A 25606-nucleotide genomic window follows, 5' to 3' on the forward strand; every position below is an offset into this window, starting at 1 on the left:
CTTTTTTGTTTGTTATGTGGTGGGTGCCTTGTGAGGAATCTAAAGCAATTACTTGGCCATCACGTGGGGAGCTCTGCTTAAAAGACATGGAGAGATGAACTTGGAAGCAAGGAGCAGTTTTCATCTGAGGGATATCAGAGCACTCCCTGCAAGGTGGAAACCACAGCAGGGAAGCACTAGCAGTTACTGGGATTTCGGGAGCTCCAGAAATGCCTATATCTGATGTGTCAAGTGGAGTTAAAGGAGGTCTTGAATAATGTCTTTGTCACTGGTCTCTGAAACAACCTGTGTGTGCATTACAGGGCACTGGGGTTTTACGGACACAAACATTCCCTTTGATTTCCTGTTGTTTCCCAGCAGACAGACTTTGGCCTGTGCTCAGAATTGCTCACTCAGACTGTCCTTATTTCTGTGGAACAAGGCAAAACTGAGGATCCCCTTTCCTGGGTTTGGCTCCTTTGAGAAAGGAGAACTCTTCAGCAATTTTTGACTAACATGACGGAATTTTTATTAGGGCACAACATGTAAGCACTGAGTGGGTGGTGAGCAAGCCTGGGAGAGCTTTTTCTTTGGAGGTAGGAGGGGTGATGACCCATTTTGCACCCACTGCCCCCCATCACAGGTGATCAGCTGGTTCCTTCCAGGACACGCCTGGCTCTGGCAGCCGTGGGGGTTCACCATCCAGCTTCATGCTCTGCTGGTTGATGTAACAAGGACGAATGGTCCCTGACCAGCGAGGGCAGCTGGGATGGGCAGTGGATGCTGCAACAGATCAGCTGCTCCAGGAATCGCTCATGGTCTCTTCAGGGGCTGGGCTCTGCCCAAGTGCAAACCATCAGCCCTAATGGATGCTGAAGCTTTTAAGGCAGGAATAGCAGACTGCTTTGAGTTGGAAGGGATTTAAAGCACACCTAATTTCATAACCTCCTATGGGCAGGGACACCTTCCACTAGACCAGGTTGCTCCAAGCGCTATCCAGCCTGGTCTTGGACACTTCCTGGGGTGGGGCAGCCACAGCTTCTCTATTCTGTGAAGCCCATCAGGTACAAATTACTCATGTATCTGAATGTGTCTAAGCATCACTGTGGGGCAGGGGCAGGAGAGAACCTTTGCTCAGCTCCAGGAGCTTGAGGGGGTTTTCAGCTCACCTCAGAGTGGGGTTTCTGGGCGAAAGCTGCAGCAGCTCCTGGCTCGCCTTGGATGTGTGTTAAATCCTCCAAATGCTGGTCAGGTGTTGAAGCTTCCAGTAATTTCTTTCTGTTATTGTTTCATTTCAGCAAAGCCCTTTGAGAGCGGGCAGTACTTGGACATCTATGGAATTACAAGAGACCAGGCGGGGGAATACGAATGCAGCGCAGAAAATGATGTCTCAGTCCCAGATGTGAAAAAAGTAAAAGTCACAGTAAACTGTAAGTCATGTTGCTTCTTATTCCCTAAATCCAGTGGAGAAGCGGCGGAGAAGGAAAGTCTGGTGCAGTGGTGAAACTGTAGTGCTGGGGTTTGTGTCACAGTGGCAAAGGGAGCTGTGCTGTGTCATGGCTGGGTTGATGTCACCAAGGAGGTTGATGTGCAAACCCTCTGTTGTGAGTCATTTTCTGAGTACGTGCTGGTGGCTGCTGAGGTTATTGGGCTGAGATTTTCCTGATTTAACTTGCCATGGTGTGCAATACTGTAAGGAGATAAGAAACTCTGTTTGGGTGTTTGGATGAGGATCAGTCTCTAAGGAAATTTGAAATATTCCCAGGAGAGGCAGCAGGTTATTCATGTGGTTGCCCTCTGAAGGAAGAAGAACTTTACTGGCGCGTGGCTCTGCTGTGGGGATCCTGAGGGCGGTGGAGGACACCAGGAGCCGCCAAGGCCACCTGGTGCCTGTCCCTGCAGCCTGTCAGGTTGGACCACCTTGGACTTCCACACCAAGGTGTTCTCAGCTTGGAGCTGAATTTGATTTAGCACTTGGTATGACGCGAAACATTCTTTTTCCCTCCAACGTGTAAAGAAAACACAGGAAAGAAAATGTGCATAATTTCTCTTGTTCATTCTAACAGTTAATATTGTTTGATTAAGTTCAATTATCAAGCTTGTCATTTGTAACAGTTTCTGGCTTTAGAATTGCTGTGGCAGCTTTCTTGGTCGTAAATGTCAGCATCATGTCTCCCACACAGACACTGTCCTTGTTGATATGGGCAGCAAAACCCCTTGTCCCCTGGCCACTGCTGGGGCCAGTTGTGTCATCAGGGCATTCAGGGGGCGTTAATTTATGACCAGACTGTCCTCATTTACATGACACCAAGGCTCTTGTAGTTCGTGCCGTCCAGAAACATGGTGGATCAAGGCACTTACAGAACAGCTTGATGGTGTACTGGGTCACACAGGCTGCCGGGTAACCCTGCCCTGAACTCATGCTGCCTGGTGACACTGCCTGCAGGTCCTGAGGCTCAGGTGTGATGGGATGTGATCATCAGTCGCAAGGACAGACTTGAACTGCAGAGCAGCTTGAGGAGCCTCACTCAGAGTCCATCGCTGTTGCTGCTTCTTTGCCCTCGTTGTTGTGTTTCCACCTATCTCAGCTTTGCTGCGTTTTCAAAAACAGGCAGTGCTCTAAAAATCAGGGACTCTGTGGGAGGGAAAACCTCAATGAATAGTGTCTGATGGAACAAGTGACCTTTACTTTCTGTGCAGTGAGTTGCTACTGGAAGACTCTCAGTAAGAGAACCTGTGCAGACATTTGCCCAGGCCTGCCCTTGGTGTTATAGGTGACATCTTCAACAAACTGCTCTCCAAAATGGTTTGTGGCCATAACTCGCAGTAGGGATCAAAAAGATGGTGAGTTCAGCCTGGTTTTAGCAAAACAAATATTGCGTCTGTGTTATTTCATATCATGGGGATTTCAATTAGGGTGAGACCAGCTGTCTCATGTTCAGAGAATGGGAGAAGCTGCTAAAGCTGCTCAGTGGTTGCTTTCGTATTTAGGTTTTTTTAAGTAAGAAAAAGAGCACAATGGATGTGATAAACTCACTGAATTTTTCTTACATTCCAAGTCAAGATCTAGACATACATGAGTCCTAGTTTGGATGAAAGCACTAGCTTAGCTGGCCAGAGCCAAAACTTCAGTTTAAATGTCACACACAGCTGATGCCCTGGTTGGTATGTGCCCTGTGCCCCAAGTCATGCCTGAGCTGGAACTATTCCTGACCTCAGATCACTGTTTCCTTAACAGGGATTTTGAGTCTGCCAGATGGCTTTGTGATGAGAACAATTGACTCTGACAGTGCCAGGAAGGTAAAGCTGAGCAGTGGTGGTTCATTCCTGCACCAGCCACCCCAGGTCTCTCTGTGTGAAGGATGATTGTGCCCAGGGGTGCAGGTGGGATGGGGTTTGCTCTTCCTGAACAGTGAGCTAAGGGAGCAATGGCAGAAAGTGTGTGTGTTGAAGGATGTGCAGGTTCAGGAGGTCCCATTCCTCTTTGGTACGTGCCACAAGCAAGGAGTGCTCAGGTCCAACTGCAGCACATGGTGTAAGGGACCTCTGACTGCAGGGAAAAACTTGTCCAGGCTGCTCCATCAACCAACAAGCTCGGAAAATAATAAGTATAAAGAATAAAATAATAAAGCTGCTCTTTGTCTCTGTTCAGCCACTGGGCTAAGCTGAGAGCGTCCTTGGCCATAGTGTGGATTCACATGGCATTATGTAGGATTCAGGCACACTTCTGAGCCTGCACTGGGGATATGCAGAGTATTTTATTTTTCTAATATTTCTTATAACTAAATCTAGTGGATTTCTGTGGCTGGGTTTTGGTAGCAAGTTGGGGCTACAGGGGTAGCTTCTGTTAGAAGCTGCTAGAAGCTTCCCCTGTCTGGTGGAGCCAAAGCCAGCCGGCTCCAGAACAGACTTCCTGCCACCAGCCAAGACCAAGCCAATTAGGAGCAATAGTAATGCCTCTGTGATAATGTATTTAAGAACACAAGGTTGTTGCACAGGAAGAATTCCAGAGAGGGAAGAGCAGAGTGAGAACATGGGAACAACAATGTAGACACCAAGGTCAGTGCAGAAGGAGGGGCAGGAGGTGCTCCAGGTGCCAGAGCTGAGACCCTGCAGCCCGTGGTGCAGACCATGGTGGAGCAGCTGTGCCCCTGCAGCCCATGGGGGAGCATCAGGGTGCAGAGACCCACCTGCAGCCCATGGAGGAGCCCATGCTGGAGCAGGTGGATGCATGAAGGAGGCTGTGATCCCTTGGGAGGCCCAAGATGGAGTGGGGTCCTACCAGGGACCTGCAGGCCGTGGAGAGGGAAACCCATGCTGGAGCAAGTTTTTCCCAGGTAGGACTTGTGGCCCCTGTGGGGGACCCACGTTGGTACAGCTCATTCATGAAGGACTGCACCCCATGGAGAAGTAACCCACAGGACAGCAGTTTGGAAAGAGCTGCTGCCCGAGGGACGGCCTCATGTTGGAGAGGTCCATCAAGGACTGTCTCCTGTGGGAGGGACCCCACAGGAGCAGGGGAAGGACTCTTCTCCCTGAGCAGCAGCAGAAACAACAACTGACTGTAACCCCCATTCCACGTCCCCCTGCACCGCTGGGGGGGGAGGGGGGAGAACATGTAAGGAAGGAGGGGTGGGGGGAAGGTGTTTTTAAGATTGTTTTATTTCTCACTCTTTGGCTCTTACCCTGTTAGTAATAAATTTAAGTAATGTCCCCACTTTGAGTCTGTTTTGCTTGTGAAGATAATCAGTAAGTGACCTCTCCCAGCTCTTAACTCATGAATCCTAAGGTGTTTTGTTCTCTCCTCTGCCCAGTTGCAGAGGAGAGTGAGAGTGCTAGATGGGTACCTGGCATCCAGCCAGGGTCAACACACTACACTAAAGAAGGAGGGAACAGGGATAAAATGGAAGCAATGTAGAAGTAGGATGTGGCTACAGCATGAGGCAGTTTGTACACCTGAGTGATCAGCCAGAGTCAGCTGATTACTGACACTGCCCTGGCTGGGTTTTAGTGTCCCCCAGCCAGCTGAGCCCAGTGCAGGAGCTCTTCCAACATCTGTTCCCTGCTGCTGATCCTCGTCCATCCCAACCAGGCGGAAAAACAGCTTGTTGCACCTGGGAGAGGGTTGTGCCAGGGGTGGGGTTGCTGGCAGAGCTTATGTACTGTGATCAGCCCCATGGGCACGTTGCTCCAGGCAGATGGGACATGAGGGGCTGACTTTCTCTGCCCAGGACAGCCTGGGTGGGCAACCCTGTTCAGTGAGAATGTCGTGCCTGCCACCAAATCAGTGGAATGATGGCCTTTTGCTGCTGAGCTGGCCTGGCAGGACAGCTTCCATCAATGAAAGCGAGATGTTTCATTTAGGAGAGATGTGCTTTGCCTACTGGTCACTATTTGTAAGAAATTTATATCAAATTTATTTTCAGGTTTAAATCTGCAAAGTTCTTAAAAAAAAGAAATATAAAAGAGAGGAAGCCTTCAGCTCCTCTGATTGTCCTGGTTGGGCAGTTTCCTTTGTTAAATGTCCTTCCACCCTGTTTCTTCTTTAAAGGTATCTGTTCACTTCTCTGACAAACTGAGAAGAACAAGGCTTTCTCCCTCCACATCCCCCCAGAAATTCCATTCTTTTCCTTTGTGCCTCAGGACATGGGTTAATGGTGGCCTTGGCAGTTTTGGGGGATGGTTGGACTCAATGCTCCTAGAGGGCTTTTCCAGTCTAAACTATTCTGTGATTTTTCTCTGCTGCTGCTCTCACCCACCCCTGTGTCATTCCATGATTGTACTCCTGGTGCAGGGATATTCTGCCCATCTGCCAGGTCCCTCTATGTGCTTTTAATTCCATTTACTCATGACTCAGTTACTTGGTGAGCAACACTTAAACTGTGATCAACGTACCCAACTCTCCTCCTTTAGTCTCATAGGGATCCTGGAATTTTACAAACGTCCATCACCTTTCCCACCTGGAGTACTTATGATAGAAAATACTCTTGGAAGTAACGTGTGTGGATTATGCTCCAGATCTGAACAGGTTGGAGCAACCTGGTCTAGTGGAAGTGTCCCTGCCCAAGGCACGGCGTGGGACGACATGGTCCATTCCAACCCAAACCAGTCTGGGATTTCACGATTCCTGCTTTTGCAACCTGAATGACCTGATGGGGTCTGGACAGTCATGTTCTACAGAAGCATCACTTCATCTCAGAGTGGGGGTAATCCTTGTTCCATCTCTGTGTCCCCCCACCATGTGTTGTGCCATATCCTGCTACACCTCCCGCCCCCCAGCACACAGAGCCACGTTTGTGTGAATGTCGTCACTTAACTGCCTCTGACAACTTCTCATACTTCCCTGTTGTGAAAGGGAACGTTCTCTCCCATAGCCCTGATAACTGGAAATAAATCAAGGCTTTATTGTGCCCAGTTAATAGAATGTATCAATGAGCCCAGAGTGGTTCCCATGGATAGAAGCATAATTCTGAACACGGATATTCATCGATACAGCGGGTGTTCAGTCACCCGAGCATGGACAAGAAAATTACCAGGTTTAAATTACTTTCTGAAATTCAAGTTTCTTGGCTGGGCAGCTTCCCACCCTACATAAACAATGAGCTCAGGCACACATGTTATAGCTCTAATGACTTTACAGGAGTTTTTCATTATACTGCTTGATATTGCATAATCTACATTCTCTACTTGATTTATGTCTGTCCCCCCTAATTTCCCTTTGAGAAACGGTGGCCTGAGGTTACGCCTGAATTCTGAGAGGATGGGGCGGGGAAGGAGAGGAGAAAAGCCATTGAAGCTGCTGGCTGATGACGAAGGAATGTGGTACCAAATCAAGTTCAGATAGATAAGACGTGATCCAATTTCATTGCTCCAGTAAATCCTATTAGCATTTTCCATTACATTTTGTAAGGCAAATACTGATTTATAGATTATAATATTGAACCCTGCTTTGAATGAACCAGTGCCTGGATTTAATATGTCATCTGAAAACTGGTCTGAAACTCTCCATGTGCTACTGTCACTCCACTGATTCTCTTCTGCTCTATTAGTGCCATGCTTAAAAATATCAAAGGCAGCTGCTAAATCCTGGAATTTCCAGAAGAACTGAGGCTGTGCTAAGAGACTGAAGGATGGAATGTGTGCATCAGAAAACTGGCATTTATTTTAATTAATTTAAAACTGTCAGCTATCTAAACAAATAGCAAACGTGGGTTTTAAAGTGGAGTGGTATTGCAGGACTCCTTTTTTTAAAGGTAATTTATGCTAAGGGTTGGCTTTCCTGTAATTGTTCCTTGGACAGCTCTGTTAGAGCTGCATCTTTCATTAGAGTTCCTGTGCTGAGGGAGCCCAGCTGGTGCCGGGAACACCAGAGAGCTCTGGCCTCTTGGGTCTGTTGTTTTGGGTCCCTGTTCCTGGCAGCCCAGGAGGGAGGACAGGGCTTCATTTTGGGACCAGAATTCCTAAGCAGTTTTTTGGCATGAGTTGCTTTGAAGGAAATCATGTCTGCTGCAGCCTGGGTTCAACCTGCAGCAGTTCTCCTGCCTCCCACATGCCATGAAGAGAAAGCTTATCTGAAATATTTTGCAGGCAGTAAGTACAAAGAATACAAAGAAAACTCAAAATATTCCAAATATTGAGCCTTGTCTGCTTGTAGCAGCATCTCTTTGCATGGGTATTTTCCATTAAGCCTTGAAAATATTGAGAAAAGGAATTGGAAGTGGATATATGGTATGATAACCTGTATTAACCTTGTGAGCTGTGCCACTGAATTTACAGTCCCAGTAGGTGTTTGCTCAGTCCCTCCATAAGGCACCTCCAGTGATGGCAGCAAGCTCTCCTCAGTCACCGTCCTTAACTGGGCATTTGTCACAGTGTCTAATGTGACTCTGTCTCGCAGAATCACAGCCCCATTCCTCACCTGTCCCCTGGGGAATGAAGATCAGTCTCTCCTTCAGTCTCTTCTCAGCCAGTGAACCTGTGCCCCCCTTGTTCACCTTCCTGTGTTCACCATGTCTTTAAATCTTGAACTAACACACCAGGTGAGGTGTTGCGTTGCCGAGATGGGGAAGGATTATTTTTGCTGCCTGTTTGTATGGCCTCAAGCTGTGTCAGGGGAGCTTCAGGTTGGACATCAGGAGGAATTTCTTCCTGGAAAGGGTGGTCAAGCCTTGGAAGAGGCTGCCCAGGGAGGTGGTGGAGTCCCCGTCCCTGGAGGTGTCCAAGGAAGGACACTCAGTGCTCTGGGCTGGGTGACAAGGTGGGGATCGGGCACAGGCTGGACTCGATGATCTGGGAGGGCTTTTCCAACCTCAGTGATTCTGTGATTCCATATACCTGGCTCTAGGCACTTGTTTTCCCTGTGACAGCAGGACCCTTGGGGGGGAAGGGGTTTACCCCCAGCAGCCCAAATCACCCTCTGGAGAATGTCCATCTCACCACCTCACTGGATTCATGAGCATTTAACTCATTCCTGTTTGGTTTTGTCTGGTTTTCAGACCACTTCTTCAATTTATGTGAATTATTTCAGGGTTCTCATCTCTGATAATGATGTTAACAAGCCCACCACCTCCTCCAGCAGCAGGCCCAGGACTGGTGCCCAGCTGAGCAGATGGGACAGCAGAGCCCTGAGCACAGTCTTACAGACAAAGGTTCCTCACCTAAGGCAGCTTTCAGCCAAGTCCAGCTTGTTTGTGCATGGGGGCCATGGTCAAACAGTATCTGCTGCCGTTCCCTGCTCTGGGCAGGATCTGCTGACCCGACACAAACTATTCTTAACCAGCCAGTTGGCAATTGCTTGTCTCCTCGTTATCTTCCAGGTGCTCTCACACCTTTGATTGCTTGACCAGCATTTTTATGGGCATTGGAGAGAAATGGGCTAGAGTGCAATTCCCTGGCTCTTGGTGTGCTCTCCTTGCCTCATAACAGTTCACCAAAGCTGTGTTAGGTGCTCACCCCACACCTCAGGAATGACATTGCAGCTCTGCATTTGCTTAATCCAGCTTTTGGATAAGTTTCTGAACCTCATTAGGCCAATTGGGTGCATATCAGTTTGATTTATTCAAGTACTTGCTGGATTATTCTTTCCTTGTCTTAACCTGAAATATAAACCTGTGAATTGTGGTCATTTGATTGGTCTCATTTTGTGTTTGCAATGATTCTGTCTCAGTTACCCTTTCCTTTTTGTGCATGTGTTTTGTGTTCTTTAGTAAATCATCTAAATTTGGGGTTTGGGGGCTTTTTTCCCAGTTTCATCAAGTTTTCCTCTGCCTCTGGACCTCATATCTGTGTGCTCAGAGCAGGTCCCTCATCCCCTGGGTTGTGGTGGTCCCGCTCAAGTCCAGAGCAGAGGGACCCTGGACATCCCTGTTCTGCCACTGGTTTTCAGCCAAAGCAGTGTCAATCCTGTGCGACTGGGTTTCTGGGGAGCAGTGAGGCTGTTCCAGAGGTGCCTCCTGTACGGATCCTGTGCTCCTTCCTGCTGTGATGGTTTGATAAGGTATTTAACACTGGGGAATTTTTCTAACAGGAATGCGTGAGTTTCTTGTAGTGAATTTGAAGTGCTGTGTTTGTTTTTGCTTGGCCAGGTTGGGGCTGTGCAGAACAGCTCAGCTCATTAACATTTCTTAGAAGTCGCCTTCCTGTTGCTATGGCACTTGGCGTAACATTATGTGTAATATTCTGATTTTACTTGGAAATCACACATACTGTACAAGCCGCTCTGTCCTCATTAGATCTGTAACTTTAAACCTACTGGGGGGAACCATTCTTGGACTTCAGTGCTTGTTGGGGCTCCTCAGATATGGACATGTTGCTGTGACTTTGTTTTCCCAGTAAGTGGCTTGCTATGAACTGTTCCTGATGTAGGAAAACATTTTCTTGGCAAGGTTTTGGGTTTGGATTCAAGAAAGAAAATTACCTCAGTTAAATTATTAAACTATTACATATAAAGGCAATGCCCACATATTTTCTGAAGGTCTCTGTCCTCCTCTGCTTTGGCACCAAGTCTAAAATTGCTCAGAGCAATTTAGTTTTAATTTCCTCTTTCTTCTAATATAAAGAGGGGAGGGAGGAGGGCTTCTCTTGAAGCATAAATCAATAACTCTGATTCTTTCAATTTTTAATAGCCACAGATGTGCAGCTCCATATTTATATCCCTGACTAAATTTGGGACTGGGGGGTTATGGTCAGCATTGGCTTTGGGAGCCCAGGAGTAATTTTTATTAAGAAATCAGTGAATCTACATAAATTTATTTTTGTTCATAAGTGCAACACCTTTTTCTCTTAAAACAACACAGAAAATGTATGGAAGAGTTATAGGTGTTTCTGTGGCTCCTTGTTTTTGCCATATTGGTTGTTAACCAGTCTGGGAAGAACATGGGCCACCTTGGCTGCTCCACCAGAAGTTCCTAATTGTGACTGTGGTTGGCATGCTGCATCTCACAGCCTCAGAGGACCTGAAATTTAATCCCAAATGTTTTATCTTGGTGGGAAAACAGCATCATATAGATCAGTCTCTCTTTAATCAAGATGTATTTCCCAATATTTTAACTACAGAGAGCAATTTGCAGGTACTGACTGAGCAGCCACAATTCCCACTGGCTGTTTGCAGAGGTCCGTGTTGGAGTCTAGAAAGACTGAACTTGGCAATGGCCTTCTGAAGTGCCAAAATCACCCTTTGAAAAGTCCTCCAGCGTATGATTTCACTGCCTTTGGGGAAACATGTTTTCCTAAAGGTTATGTTTATCTCAGGTTCCCTTTCAAAAATGGGATTTTTGGCTTCCAAGTCACACTGGGGACTCCTATAAATCTGAGTCCTGGTTCCTATTTGGTTCTGTTACTGGGTCAGTAGGGTTTAGTGCAGTGTGAGCTCTCCAGAATGTGGTTCTGCTCCGTGTGAACTTCCTTGGTCTGGGACGTGTGGGCAAGGGGATACTGGTGCACACCAAGGACTTGCATCCTGGGGCAGAGGCTTCAGGTGCAAGAGGTGACCTGGCCTGTCTAAGCTGTGTCCAAGGCATGACTTCAGCTTGCTCTGTTTGCCACAAATTTCCTGGGTTTCTTTGGGAAGGTACTATGAGGATTGGTCCCCTTTCAGTTTGGGTTTCCATTCCCCAGGTCTACCTACTGCAGACCTGGGGAAGGAAGAGTGTCCTACCTTCACTCCTTTTGGTCTGAAAACTGTTGCAAAAGATCAAACTCAGAGTTGTGTGCATCCTTTCCAACTCAGAATATTCTGTGATTTTGAACGGGGGAATAGTCCTGTTCCCCAGTGTGCTGTTGGGGGACTATGGCCTGACTTCTTGAAGGATGCACTGACAGTCTGCAATACAGGCAAATCAGGAGGGAGGGGGGTGTGGAGGTTTGTGTATCAGCCCAGCAAAACTCTCTCTTGTCTGTTTTGTCCTGTTATTGTTCAATATTAACCTAATTCCAACAATGGAATTCTCTGTTGTACAGATGTTCAGGCTCAGCGGTTATAACTTTTACATTTGAAATACTACTGCAATTAAAAACTTGTAGGAAGGCTGCCAGGGAATGATGGAGGGGCCAGTTTTCCTGCAGCACATTTCACACAGCTGGGAGGGGAGAAATAACACTGGAATTAGTTTCTGTGTTGGTGGGTTGAGTGTATGAGAACACAGAGCCCACTCAGCTAAAGGAGATGAGGTGTTTGCACAGCCCATATGAGAACTTTGATCAGGATTTAAGTCAGTAACAATAGAGTTGAGTTTGGGTCCAACCATCCAGTCCAGGGACTGCCAACCAAATATTCCAGGTGAAAGCAATGCAAATAACAGCAGGGGTTTTGCATAAGATAAAGATCTTTGTAGAATTTCTGCTATCCTGTAAAATGGAGGTTTTGCTCATGCACAAAATAATTAACCAGGGTTTACTTTGGAGGGTGTTGTTATTTTTGGTCAACATTAGGATTGAATTCTTATTTACTTAATTTGCAAGGTATTATCATCACCAAGACCACTTGTAGGAGTCATGATGTCCTATCTCATGGCAACACTTAAAGAAAAACAACTTATACCAATTCAATAAAAACTGGTCTTATAATTGAAGCCACCTTAGTTGATTGGGTGGGGAAAGGATGTAGTTGGTTTGAAGAAAATATTTCCTTTGCTGGTGGGGAGAGAAGCCTCTTGTAAATGTAATGTTCGTCATGCTATATCCTTCAGGTATTTTTATTAACATTTCAGAAGTCAGATTAAAACAATATAGTTCAAGTTTGTGACTCAAGTGCAATTTGGCTCCTAAATTAATATTGATTTCTTTTGGGGGTGTGATGGTTTGTGCTGAGGTTCTGAAAACTGCTGTGTGGTTACTGCATATTTCTGAAAAATGCTGCTCATATTGAAGCATGACAGAATTGATTATACTGTTCCTCCACATCGGTGGCATTTGTGCCAACACAGCAGATCATCGGGGACTTTGGCAGCACAGAACGAGGGCTCGTGTTTGAAGGAGTTGGAGCATTAGTACTCAAGATCTCTCTCCAACAGATAAGGAGCATGTTTTTCATCTTCTCAAAGAAATGCTCTGCTTAACTGTGCCAAGTGATTTGAATTGTGAAGGAGTGGCGGGGCTGCACATCCCGTGCTTGCCGTGGTGCAGGGTAGGTGTGCTGGGACTGCAGCCAGGCAAGGGAGTGGCTTCTGCCCTCCAGCAGCACCTAAGGTTGGCCAGTGGCAGCTGAGGCTGCAGGACAGGGAGGCAGCTTCAATCCGTCTGTGGGAGAGGAGATGGTACTCCAGCATAACACCAGCATTGCTGCTGCAAAGGCAAATTAAGAGTTTAAACCACAAAAACCACCTCAAGTTCTCCCTTTGCTATGTTAGAGTGTCTCCAACACTGATCTCTGAACTACAGTAAGAAGAGCTCAAGCTTTGCCAGGGAGGTTTAGATTGGACATCAGGAGGAATTTCTTCCTGGAAAGGGTGGTCAGGCATTGGAAGGGGCTGCCCAGGGAGGTTGTGGAGTCCCCTTCCCTGGGGGTGTCCAAGGAATTACTGGACATGGCACTCAGTGCTCTGGGCTGGGTGACAAGATGGGGATCGGGCACAGGTTGGACTTGATGATCCTAGAGGTCTTTTTCAATCTCACTGATTCTGTGATGCTGTGAAATAATAATAACAGGCTCTCTAAAATCAGAGAAAAATATTGTCATCAACATATTGTTGATGGTTTTTTTTGAAGACACTGGTGTGAAGCTTTCAGACCACTGTTGGTGAAAGTGTGGGACCAGCTCATGAATAAGTGGACAGAAAAATTAATGAAAGAGTTTTTTAATAGTTTTTATCTTTTCTAATCTTGATTCATGTTAAGGCCAAAATAAGGTTACAATAAGATTGTTGACACCCCTGTGTATCCAACTCTAGTGAAGCTGCCTTTCTTGTAGCTCCTTCTCCTGGCCCCAGCAGGAGCAGGAACATGCTCCTCTCCATGGGTATGGCTCCCCAAAGGGTCAGCATGCAGGTCCTGTCATCTTCAGAGGTGCTGGAATTTCACACCTGCAGGTGGGTGTTAACCCCCAACCTCACGGGGTGCAAAGCCAGGGAGTGGCTGAGGAAAAGCCCTCCTGGGAAGCAAATCCTGCCTGGGGCGGATGCTTTCTCCCACTGCCAGCTTCTCCAGGCAATCACACTCTGAACACCAGCTAAAATACAGTTTGGGGAAATAGAAGTTTTAATAGAAGATGAGTCATCTCTAAAGAGCTCCTGTGTTTCAAGAAGCAATTTGGAGTGTTCAGCAGGCTGTGTGAGACTCCAGGCTGCGTGAGACTCCAGGCAGAAGCCAAAATTAATGGAGAGCTCTCCAGCTTCCGTGAGTGTTCACTTGCCCAGATCACTCTTCAGCAAAAACAATTACTTAAAATATTTCTCCTAGTAGTCAACACACTGTAAAGCAATATTTCTCCCAGTAATTGTATTATTCCTTATTGCTGTCGGGCCAAGACTGAGTCTCCCTCGTCTCTTGAAGTGCCTTTGAAGTGACAGTCAAAGGGGTTCCAAGAGAGAAGGTGACACTAAGTGGGATCATGGGAAGACAGGTTTGAACAGTGGGTCAGTCTCGTGAAACTCTCCATGCCTTCATTATTTTTTAGTATTTTTTGACCAGTAATTGCAGTTTGAAATGGTTGTACAAAAGGAATGTGCTTTGCACAACTTGTGAGCGTGTGGGCACAGTGTGACCCTATGTGAGATGGTCCCTGTTGGCTCCTACCCCGGCTACATTTGGCATCCAGCAGGACACCCAGTACCTGCTAAGGCTGTAAGGATATTGGTACTACCTGTTTTTCCATGCTGACATGGCTAAATGAGATCTAATATCTCCTGAGGGGGTTGGCTGGTGTTAGCAAGTGTGTGGTGGAGGCAACAGATTGGAGCTAAGGCAGCTTGAGAAGCCTTACTTTGCTTTTCTAGTTTCAAACAAAATGGTGCTGTTGACACAAAGAAAGGAAAAATTTCCAACATCACTTTTCAGGCTTTTTAATTCATAAAGCTGGTTCTCTTCGTGTTTTCTACTTCTCAAACAAAAACAAACTGTTTTGAGTCTGAAGTGACCTTTACTGGACCTTAGAGCTGCAGAGCAAACACGAGGTTCTGTGATGGAAGTTTGTGCCTCACAGGCACAGCCAGACCCTGAGACACTTCCCAAAGACAGGGAACATCGTGGACTGTCTTGATTTGGCACCTGTTGTACAAAGATCACGATAGTCAGTGCTAGACTAAAGAATTCAATTTACAAACTTTGAAAAACTCACTTAAAATGCACCATCTCCAGTGTATTTGGAAAAAATTCTTTGTAATATCAGATGTATCAAAATCGAGGTGTTCAGCTGCTTCTGCACCTGGTGGGACTGATGGCAAAAAGAGAGTCTGGAGAAAGAGAACAAATCAGGAATTATTTTTCAAAGCAGCAGTTTCCTTAAGTGAGGAATTCCCAGTATTCCAGGTTTCCCATGTAAAGCATCTGCATCTGAGTATTGACTTGGAATCTATTGTCCCGTTTTGAAGAATGCGTGACATTCTTTGGAAACAAGGAGTTGTCACAAGAACATTAAACAATCCACTGGGACAAACTGGGAAGCCCTGGATGTTTCTGGTGTTCGGCAGTGGCTCAGTTTTTGGCTCTGCTTTCCCCCAGCTCGGCATCACGTGTGCTTTGTTTTAAGCCCTGATCTCAGAATAGAAGGTGACCTCCACGCCTCCATTGTACCCAATTCATTGGCTTTCACCTGTTTCAATACCACAAAACAGAGGAGCAAGAAATTACTTTATTGGACAATCTTATGAATGAATACAGATTGGAGAGAGGGGGAGAAGGATAGACCCTTGAGATGCATTTGCTTCAATAAAATGCTTCTTTTCCCACAGCCAGCTGATTTTTTGGTGCCACAAGGGTGCGGGTCATGTGTTTAAGGAGAAGTCCAAAGCAGGCAGCTGTGTTTGAGCCAAGATGCCCAAGGAAACCTCGTGTGTTCCTTGGCCATGCAGCGATGGAGGGTTTGCACAGGTATTTTGGATGTGCTGCAGGATGCAGAAGCCACCTCTCCCTGTCCCATGGAGCTGCCAACTGAAACCATGGACACAGATGGAGCCTCTAAGAGAAAAGTAAATGTCACTCAGAGTAAACAAGTTCCTTTTTAAATTAATATGGCTGTATCTACTCTCCCCTTTGGACTTGCAGGAGGCCTGGGAAGCCCTTGTCAGTTACACTGAGTTGGAATTTTATGATTTTAATTCTAAAACTTGTTTTCAATGACATGAACTTTTCTGAGAGCATTTGGAAGCAGCCAGGATTTCTGGGGCTTTATTGCTTTTAGTCAGAACCCCCTGTGGAGGTGACTAGTCTTTGTCACCTCTCAGTGTCCATGGTCCTGTTTCCATCAGCTCACATCTGCCACGATTACTGGGGGGGGGGGGGGGGGAACCAAACCCTCCCTTTATGTAAACTTCACTTCTTTTTAATCCAGAGCAATAGCTTGGAGACCTTTCATGGCTCGTTCTCATTCTTCATGAGCTACATATGTACATGAGCTCCAACACACTGTCAGCGAACAGGGGTTTTCAATCAAAAAGCCTGTCAGGAAAGCTGATTCACTAACAAGAAAGCTGTCAAGCTGTGACAGCTGCTGTCTTTGCAACCCCAAACAATCTGTTCAGTGCTAACTCTGACTTATGCTTCCATTTATTATACAGCAGTAATGAGTTCTGGCCTTGGAAACAGCATTTTGGGGAGCTCACCTGGCTGTTTTGGTATGGATGTGGATATAGCAAATCAGAGCCCAGGTGGACGGGATAAGTTTGCTGCAAAAAAGTTCTACTTCTGTCTTTGGAGTTATTTTTTAAAGTCCAGATCCAGTCCTTACCTCAATTTTTGTAGTTAAGCATCGACTTGGAGATTTCATTACTGTTGTAACATAAGAAGATTAGCACTTCTTATTTTCCCTATTATGTTGAAAAATGGCTTATAACCCTAAAGACAACACCAGGATCCACAGGAATTGGTTCTGATGCTTAATTATCCCAGGATCTCAGAGCCCACTAAAATCCCACCTGGAGAAGTAACTGAGGAGTCAGGCTGGTGCTGCTGTCCAGATCCAGTATGCAAGTTGTCAGCCTTTTGTTTTAAAATAAAAAGAAAAGGGAAAGAGCACCTTGACAGTCTCCTTAAGTAACTTCTTCCTTCAGTATCTTACCAGCTCTAAATCTTACTTCAGTTGTGGCTGATTATTGCTTGCCTGGCCCATAAGGGAGAAGGGAAGAGCTGATCCCTTTTTCTTCCTGTCTTGCACATTTAGTGCTGCAATATATCCCTAATAAATCACCTTTTTCAGCTCTACTAATCCCAGTTCCGTCTGTTTTCCTGAACTTTTGGCACTCCTGTTGAACCCACAGTAGTACCTGGCCATAAAGCAGTGGTTTGAACAAACATGTCTGTTGTGCATTTCTGGGCTAATTGTCATCTTAAGTCATCAGATGAGGACAATAAACTTCATCAAATATCTACATGAAGCAAATGAAGATGAAACTGTTATTTTTTGAGACCACAGAAAGGTTAGTCAGGGTCCTGACACTGAGCCCCCGGCGTCTGATGTTCAAAGGGGACTGACTGGCATGTCCCCAGTCTCCAGACATGTGTGAGAGCTGTAGCAAGATGTAGTTGTACCTGGAGGAGACCCTGAGGAGGGTAACAGCCACCATGAGTTCATCAACAACACTTCACACTGTGTCACTAATTCCCATTTATCACAGGGGAAGGCAGAAGATGTCACATGTCACAAGTTTTTGGTGTGTGTTGCTTACAGGTGCAAGTGGGAGAAACATGGATGAGAAAAACTGTCCATGGGGAGGATGTTGAATTAATTAGAAAGTTGTCCCCCAAAGGCTCCTTGTCAGGGATGTGGGTCCCCAGAGCTGAGTCCAGTGCTCCTGTGTGTGAGTGGTGACCTGGTGGTTTCCAGTGGGGCCAAGCTGCAGGTGGTGGCACAGAAAGGCACCACTGTGGGCAGCTGAGGCTCTGGGCATCAGTCAGGGGGAACTGAGCACAGTGGTTTCTGGAGTGATTTCTCCCTCCCTTTGGTGTCTCCATCCTGCCACACCTGCTCTTGTGCTTTGGCTCCTGTCTGTGCTCTGCTAGGACCGGAGCAGGTCCCTGCCTGCATTTCTGACCTACTGTGAGGGATTTTGCATTTTTGTTGCAAACTGTCTTTCCTTGGAAAACTACCAGCTTCCTTTAACTCATTTTCCCCTCAGCTTTACTGCCAAAAGATCTACTTAGTAATTCTTGGAATTTGTTGAAGTCCATTGCTTTTATCTTCCTTAGAGGGAGAGAAATAGCAAAGCAAAAGCGCTCGTATTTGTTCACACCCAGGCTCCCAGCCAGCTCTTCCTTCTGGATTGGCACCAGCTGTATGACAGCATCTCCCTCCCTCCTCCTTGCTCCTCAGTACCACTCCAGGATGTGGATTCTCATTTTTCCCCTTTAGTCCCCATGCACATGTTGGCATTACCACTCACCCTCCCCTGACACAGCTGAAGGGAGCAGGGGAGCATCTCCCCCACAGGGGCCAGGGTCTGCTTCCAGACAGGTCTGTGGCCAAAGGGGTTCAATGTGTCAATGCTCACACACAAATATTTGTTCATATAATGCGCACAGGGATCCCAGGTCACCTGAGGAACGTGCCAGTTCATGGCTGGAGCTGCTCACCCGTCCTTGGATGCTGCTCAAGGAAAGGGTTTGTGTTCCCACGCTAGAGCAACTCCTTTAATAGGGGATAAAAATACATTTACAGAGCTGCATTCAAGGGAATATGAGGAGAAAAACGCTTTGTTGGAAAATAGAAGGATTAAATAGATGAAGCAGTGAGATAAAACCCAATGGACAGAGAAACAAAGCAGTTCTAACTTGCCTTTCTTCACCAGCTCCCTTGAGGTCTTTGTTTGCTTTGCTGATTTTGGGAGGTTTCATTAAGTTTCTTTCTCTTCTTTTTTTATCCCTTAAATACCTGTAAAAAATGTTGTTAAGGTTTCCTGTCTGCCAGGCTATTATTTATTAAGTATTATTTTATGTTGCTGATTTTTATGTTTTCCTCCCACATAACAATTACTTATGGATTTTAAGTTTTCTCTCAACACCAGGAGGTTTTATATTCCAACCCATAAATTGCCAGCAGCCAGGGATTTGGATGGTTATAATGCAATCCATTAGATGGAGCTGAGGGAGGGATATGTTTTGGGAAATTTATATGCCCTGCAACAAGGCAGATCCCACACAGAGAGTGCTGGAGAATCCACTCGATTCCTGACAGTGCAAGGTATTTACACAATTGTTTAACTGACGTCTAGAGTATAGTGCTTGTAAAGGGAAATCCTAAATGGGAAAGGGAAAGCTGAAAAAGAGAGAGATTTGAATCTGAGATTGGGAAGAAATCCTTCCCTGTGAGGGTGGTGAGGCCCTGGCACAGGTTGCCCAGAGAAGCTGTGGCTGCCCCATGCCTGGAAGTGTCCAAGGCCAGGTTGGACGGGGCTTGGAGTAACCTGGGCTAGTGGAAGGTGTCCCTGCCCATGGCAGGAGATAGAACTCGATGAGCTTTAAGGTTCTTTCCAACCCAAACCATTCCAGGATTCCACGAAAAGCACATAAGAGATGCTGGGTTACATATAGAACTGCATTCTCACCAATATCTCATACATTTGCATATAAAATTTATGTGCATGTACAAGTCAAGATCCCACTGAATCTGTGTGTTTTGATAAGTCGTCAAGAAAAGATGGAATAAATAAGCTTGTTAGTTGCTGAGCCCAGTGGTTGTTACAGGCATGTCTCTCAAATGTTTCAGCACAGCACAGAAGTTTCTGATGTGAAGAGCCATTTATTAAACCATTCCATTATTTTGGGAATAGGTAGGACTGATGCTCGGAATAAATTAGCAAAATTAAACAATCTAGATTGTCAAAAGCCCATCTTAATTATCTAAAGCACAAGTAATACCGTTTCTTGTAAAGGCTTGTTACTGTATTGGCAAAAAACTATGTGTGTACATATATCTAAATGAATATATTTGACTATTGCTGATATCTGGTTTTCTGAGCAGCAAAATAGATCTCAAAACCCGTTCTCTTACCTAAGTTTTTATCTTAACACCCTGGAAAGCAATTTCACTAACAAAAGCTGACATTAGGATACCAAATTAAAAGCTGATGAAAACTAGGAAAATAAAAGACTTTCTTTTTTTTTGACATTTACAATTAATGCCACAAAAATGTTAGTTTAGTCAGACAATATGGGTGCTTACAAAGGTGAAACTGAAAGTTGCCAGCCCTGAATCCTCACGTAAAAGTTAATAAATTCATCTCGTAATCATTATGCACATGCTAGTTATAATAATTTACTGTCCATACCAAATCTTTATAAGCATTGTAATTAAATATAAAATGCACATTAGAATTATAATGAGTAATTAGGGCAACATAACTAATGTGCATAAAAGTCCCAATGCTCATTAAAATGTAAAAAGGGGAAACCTGCTCTAGCTGGAGTTTTAGCGTGTTCTCTGTGCCTGTGAATGATAGGGATTTTTTTAACTGTTGCCTTAGGCATTTAAAAGCAAAATGAAACTACCTGGAAGGGGACCAGATTCAGCAGGACTTTGAGTCATTTCTGGATGAAACTTAAGTTGTAAAATTCAGTTTTCCAGCACAAACACCTGAGTCACGCGAAGGTGTTGGGGGACAAAGATGTGCAGAATCAGAATCATAGAAAGGTTTGGGTTGGGAGGGACCTTTAAGCTCATCTCGTTCCACCCCCTGCCATGGGCAGGGACACCTTCCACTAGACCAGGTTGCTCCAAGCGCTGTCCAGCCTGGCCTTGCACACTGGGCTTTGTAGGGTGAGACCTGCACAGGCCCCACACAATGACACCGAACCCCAGGCAAGCCTGGGGACATCTGGCATCGCCTCCAGTGCCTGTTGGGTCCAACTCTCCTCACTCACACACTTCTTCTGACAGATCCCTCATGTGGGGATACATAAATATGTATTTCTAGGGAATAATAAATATGTATTTTGGCTCCAGCCCAGCCTTCCCTCCTGAGCCACCTCACACAGGGACAGACGTGAAGGGTGTTGGTGAAGCTCCAGTGAAGCCACGGCTCTGACACCCTCTCCAAATAACCTTTCCCAGCAAAGCACTCACATGGATTTGAGAAATGGATATTAAATAAGTTCCAGTAATGTATTTCCAAGTCAGAAATTAGGCATTTGTTTTAAGAACCTTTCTCCACAGGGTTGAACCATGGGAGAAGATTAAACAAGGATCCACTGAGGGAGACTAAACCTACAAACATGAGTCACAGAAGCCCAGTGCTGCTGACAGATTTATAGCAATCATATTCTTTTCTCTATTATTTTATATAACCATTATTTAGGAGATATAAAAATGACAAATACCTTTAAAATTATTAGTTTTGCATGAGGTTTTCTTGTTAACATCACTGTTCGATTTGACTGCAGTATCTCTGTCAGTCCCTTGACTTGTCTGGGATAATCCCCACCTTGGGAACTCAGCAAGGGTTTTACCCCCTTCCCTCCTTCTGCAGCCTCTGCCAGGTTTCCCTCTCTCCTGGTGCTCTGCACCTTTGAGACAAGGTGTTACTTTCTTGCTGGCTTGTTTATTATTATTTATAGTGAAGGGCTCAGGCACAAGGCTGTGTCTGCAACGCAGCGGGAGTCTCTTCCCACAGAACTAGTGGAGGGGAAACCCAGTGAAGGCATTAGTTGTAGGAGTTTGAGGGAAGGCTGCAGCTGGAGCCTCACCTGTCCCACACCTCAGAGGATGCCAACAGCTGCAGCTTGACTGACAGCAATAAAATCAGCTCCCAAATATCTCCTCAAAAATGAGTCCTTTTGACTGCATAAAAAAACTACATTAAAATAAATATATATATAATAGTGATGATCTGAGAATCTCTCCCAGGAGTTTGTCTCTTCTCTTTCCAAAGCAGGCCTTGGCAGTGAGAGCAGCAGGTTTTAGCTGTGATTTCAGCTGGAGTATCTCGGTCTTCCACCCCCATGGCAGCAGGTGGATCTGGTGGATTTTTGGCTCAGCTCATTACTAATCAGTGCTCCAGGAACACACCTGCATCAGACTAAAAACAATAAAATAACCTGACAGTGATAAATCCAAGAGAATGGTGGCTCCAAGCGATCCCTGGGTTGTGTTTCCATACCTGTATTAACCAGGGATTTCCTGGAGCAGGGAACATTGGTTTTATTTCTAACTCTGAAGAAACAGAATCTGAAATCTTTCTGAAAGGGAGATCTAAGAAAACTCCCTCTTCAGAAATTTTCCAGTAGTTTCCAAGCAGAAACCTCACCAGATAGCAAAGCCTGGAATCGTTGCGTATGGCTGGGATGCAGCTGTAATCCCTTCCCAGCTGCAATGGGAGCAAGGGCCCTGAGGCTCCTGCCTGAAGAAGGAGCAGCAAGCTGTACATTTTTATGCATCATTTCATTTTAAAACATATTGTCAGTGATGTTCTGCATTATGTAAAAAGCATCCAAAGCAAAAAAATCCCTAAAAACAACACAAAACACCAAGCAAAAGGTGAGTAGACCCCAGAGGTAGCACGAAAGTGGTACGTTTTAGAGAAAAAACCTCTGTACACAACTCAGGCCTTTTCTTGTCTCTTATTCGCTCTTCCAGTGGTCACATCTTTCGTACAACTTGAGTGAAGGAGTGGGAACGCTTTACATGTCCCTGTTATTTTTATGGATTAACAAAACCAATGTGTTTTTTTCTATGCACGTTATGCAGAAGTAGTCCTGTAAATTGCTTAAACACTTATTATCTCCTGGAAATTTGAATGTTACCAGTTGACAGTTAATGAGTTTCTGGGTTGGTTTGTTGTAATCATCAGGTGTGTGATGAGGGAACCTGCCTATCACTGTTTTGTCATAGACCTGATGCTTCTTTAGTGGCAGGTTTGTGTAAAATATTCAGATCTCTTAAATTGTGTCAGAAATGAGGGGTTTGGCTGTCTAAAGAAACACCATCAAAGGTATTGGCAAAAGCAGGCTTAATTTGAATTTGTGAAAATGTGACTTTACAGAGTTGGGTGTCAAGAGTTGCTCTGTTACTGCCCATGTTGAAGCACACACAGGAAGATCAGATCAGAAGCCATTTGGAATGACTAACACAGAAGCTGGGAATGCAAGAGAGAGTGCAAAGGGTATGGGCGCAAAGATAACGCTGCCAAAGGGTTTAGCAGCACTGAATCACTGAGCACTTTAACATTTACAAAGCGATTTGATAGGTTTGCTGTAGTTATAAAAATGCCTTAACTCTGGATTTGGGACAGGAATATTCATCCCAGAATTAATTCCCATGCACGCGGTTAAAGCCCTGTGTGCTCCCGTTTCCAGGTGTGTAAAGGCACCTGTTGAAAATTCCCCTGTGTTGGTTCTGACTGTTCCCACCTGTACCATGCATGAGCTCCTGGTGGGATCAGGGAGTGTCTCAGGCTCCACTGGGAAGTCAAGGGATGTTTCAGCACTCAGATGGTTCTGTCAATGTTTATCAGGAGCTTCTGAGGTCAGGTCAAGATGGGGTGGGGATGCACCACGACAACATAGACGATGAGCAGTGGGTGAGATGGTGCCGAAAGCAGACGTGAGGCAGTCAGAGCTCCACGTGAACATAAACACCTTGAAGCAACATCTGGAAAACTGCTTGGGAAAAAGTAAACAGATTTTTATTTATAAGTTCTGTGGTTTGGTTTTTATAGTGTTTTGATGATGCACATAAATTATTGTATCAAACTAGAAAACATAAAAGAAATTCCAGGGGGGAGGCAGTTGTTCCCTTTGATAATCTCTTTCCTGAGGAATTTGCTGTGTTTTATTTTCAGCTCACTGTTGCCTTTTGCTGGCAACTGGAAAACCTGACAATGGCTTTTTATCTTTATTTGTATCTGTGGTTCTAAGCTCAGTATGTTCATTACTATTTACAGTGTTTACTATTTAAAAAGACAAAATACATTTACTAAAACAACGCTATATCCCTTGCAATGCTGGGAAAGTCACTGTTCTGTGAGATTGATGGGTGGCTCATCATCTTGAAGGTTTATTTCTTAAATATGCAAAACAAGGACTCAAAGGCCACCTGAGCTCCAGGGTTTATGTGCTGTTTGCAGGTGCCATGATGCAGGAGGTAAGAGGTGCTGGAACTGGGGACCCTGTGGCCTGGGCACTGCCTTGGCACTGCTGTACCCTCCCAGTGCCAGGGGCCCTCGGCTGAGCCCAGTGGGAGCCTCTTAGTGTACCAGTGTTGGGGTTTCATGTGCTTCTTTCCAATTCCCAGGATTTACGTGCATCTTGTATGACACTAATGCTTACAGTTGTGGTTTACACCGAGTAACTGTTGGACAACCAGCTTTTTTTCAGGATTGGATTGATATCTCTCCATGTCTCAGTTGTGTTTTTACACCAAACATATAGGTCAGATCTCAGAATCTGCGGTGTGAGGTAATTTTGACTCTTCTGGAAGCAAACGTGGTTGAATGTGAACCAAGCTGGAGACCACTCGCGCCAGGCCGAGCGCGCCGAGGAGCAGCGGCGCTGAATGATCTGCGTGTCCAGATGCCAACATCCATTTTACAATTCTTTTCTTTCAGTTGCCCCCACAATTCAGGAACTTAAATCCAGCGGTGTGGTGCTTGGAGGGAACGGCCTGATACGGTGCGAAGGTGCAGGAGTTCCTGCCCCGAACTTTGAGTGGTACAAAGGAGAGAGGAAGTAAGTAGCCGGTGCTGCCGGGGCTGTCGCCTGCCCATGGGGACCAGGGTGGAAGAGAGAGGAGCCGCCAGGCTGGGGTTGTCCCCATGGTGACAAGTCCAGCAGCTTGGCCTGCAATCAATGCCGAGCTCCAGCAGCGGGTACCTGGAAGCGTTGGCTGTGCAGTTCTGGGGGAGCAGCTCAGTCTCCTCGTGGTTGTATTTCCTGCTCTGGACACAGGCTGTGCTGGGCTCTGAGAGTGATAATTGCAATAACAGCCTAATGTTCAAATATGCTTTAGTAATTACAGCCTCTTAAGTATAATAAAAAATAGCACTGAAAAAGCTACTAAAAGGATTTATTTTTTTTAATTAATCTTCCCAGGTTTCCTGCTGTGGGTTTTGGGGTGGAGAGGTTGTTTCATGAGCAAGACTTTCAACCAAATCTTCCTGTGTATGGATTTTCACCCAGTTGTGCCACTAGTGGTCTAGACCATGGGTCTGTATTCCACAGAGCTCTGCAGGTCACTGCATCCAAGAGTGGGTCCAGGGAGTGCTCCTTGCTTGAACCCTAGGAATTTATTCTGTGCTTTGAGTTTGTTTGCAGCCAGCTTCACTTCCAGGTCATTAGTGTTATGGAATGGTAACAGGAATCTCTGTAGACTCAGCTTTATTTTAAAACCAGCTCATTAAACAGGTAGATATTTTCCATTTTTAATAGGACATTGGGTTTTTCAGCTCTTGGCTTGTCTAAGAGCTTATTTCTGGTAGGTTCTGATGTCGGTGCAAAAGCAAGTGGATATTGTCCCTTGTAACTTAGTGTCAAGCTTTTGGAACTTCCCAGCTTCCAAGTGTTGGGGTTTCTCAGCTCAAACATCCCCCTAAACCTGGGAGCTGACAGGAGAATATTAATGACCCTTTTTCACAGAAAGCCATCTGTCAGCTCGTTTCTCAGCTGCTCCCCTCCCTCAGCGGGAGCTGCTCCTCCTCCCTCTTCACTTTGCTGAGCAGTCACAGCTTTGCACTTCACCCTATCCTAAAACATTCTCTAAAACCTGACCTTTATGTGGCAGGAACTGGTTTTCCTCTGTTGGTGAAATTCAGCTGGATCCTGTTTGCAGAGATGCCCGTTGTGTTGTGCCTATCCTGGGGGGAGTTGCAGCACGAATATATTTTGTGTAGGAAATATTTCAGCGCAGTTTTAGCACTCTGGATTCAATCAGCCCTTTCCAGCGTGCTAATCACCTTTCTGTTTATAACACTGACCAAATTCCTTTCCCGTGAGTGCACTCAGTGCCAAGGCAGCAGCAGGAAAAATGAAGCAGAGCATTTCAGGACACCAG

General features: G+C 45.6%; 1 protein-coding gene across 2 annotated transcripts in view; it reads left to right on the forward strand.

Annotated features, from left to right (window-relative positions):
• Positions 1-25606, forward strand: part of NEGR1 (neuronal growth regulator 1) — a 224384-nt gene that overhangs the window by 137063 nt on the left and 61715 nt on the right. For both annotated transcript variants that reach the window (XM_027651572.1, XM_027651571.1), the window contains exons 4-5: positions 1278-1409; positions 24165-24285. In XM_027651572.1, the coding sequence (XP_027507373.1) occupies positions 1278-1409; positions 24165-24285 (253 nt within the window). The remainder of the gene's footprint in view (positions 1-1277; positions 1410-24164; positions 24286-25606) is intronic.

Source organism: Corapipo altera, unplaced genomic scaffold (genome assembly GCF_003945725.1).
Source record: "Corapipo altera isolate COAL_440 unplaced genomic scaffold, ASM394572v1 57, whole genome shotgun sequence".
NCBI classification, from domain to species: Eukaryota; Metazoa; Chordata; class Aves; order Passeriformes; family Pipridae; genus Corapipo; species Corapipo altera.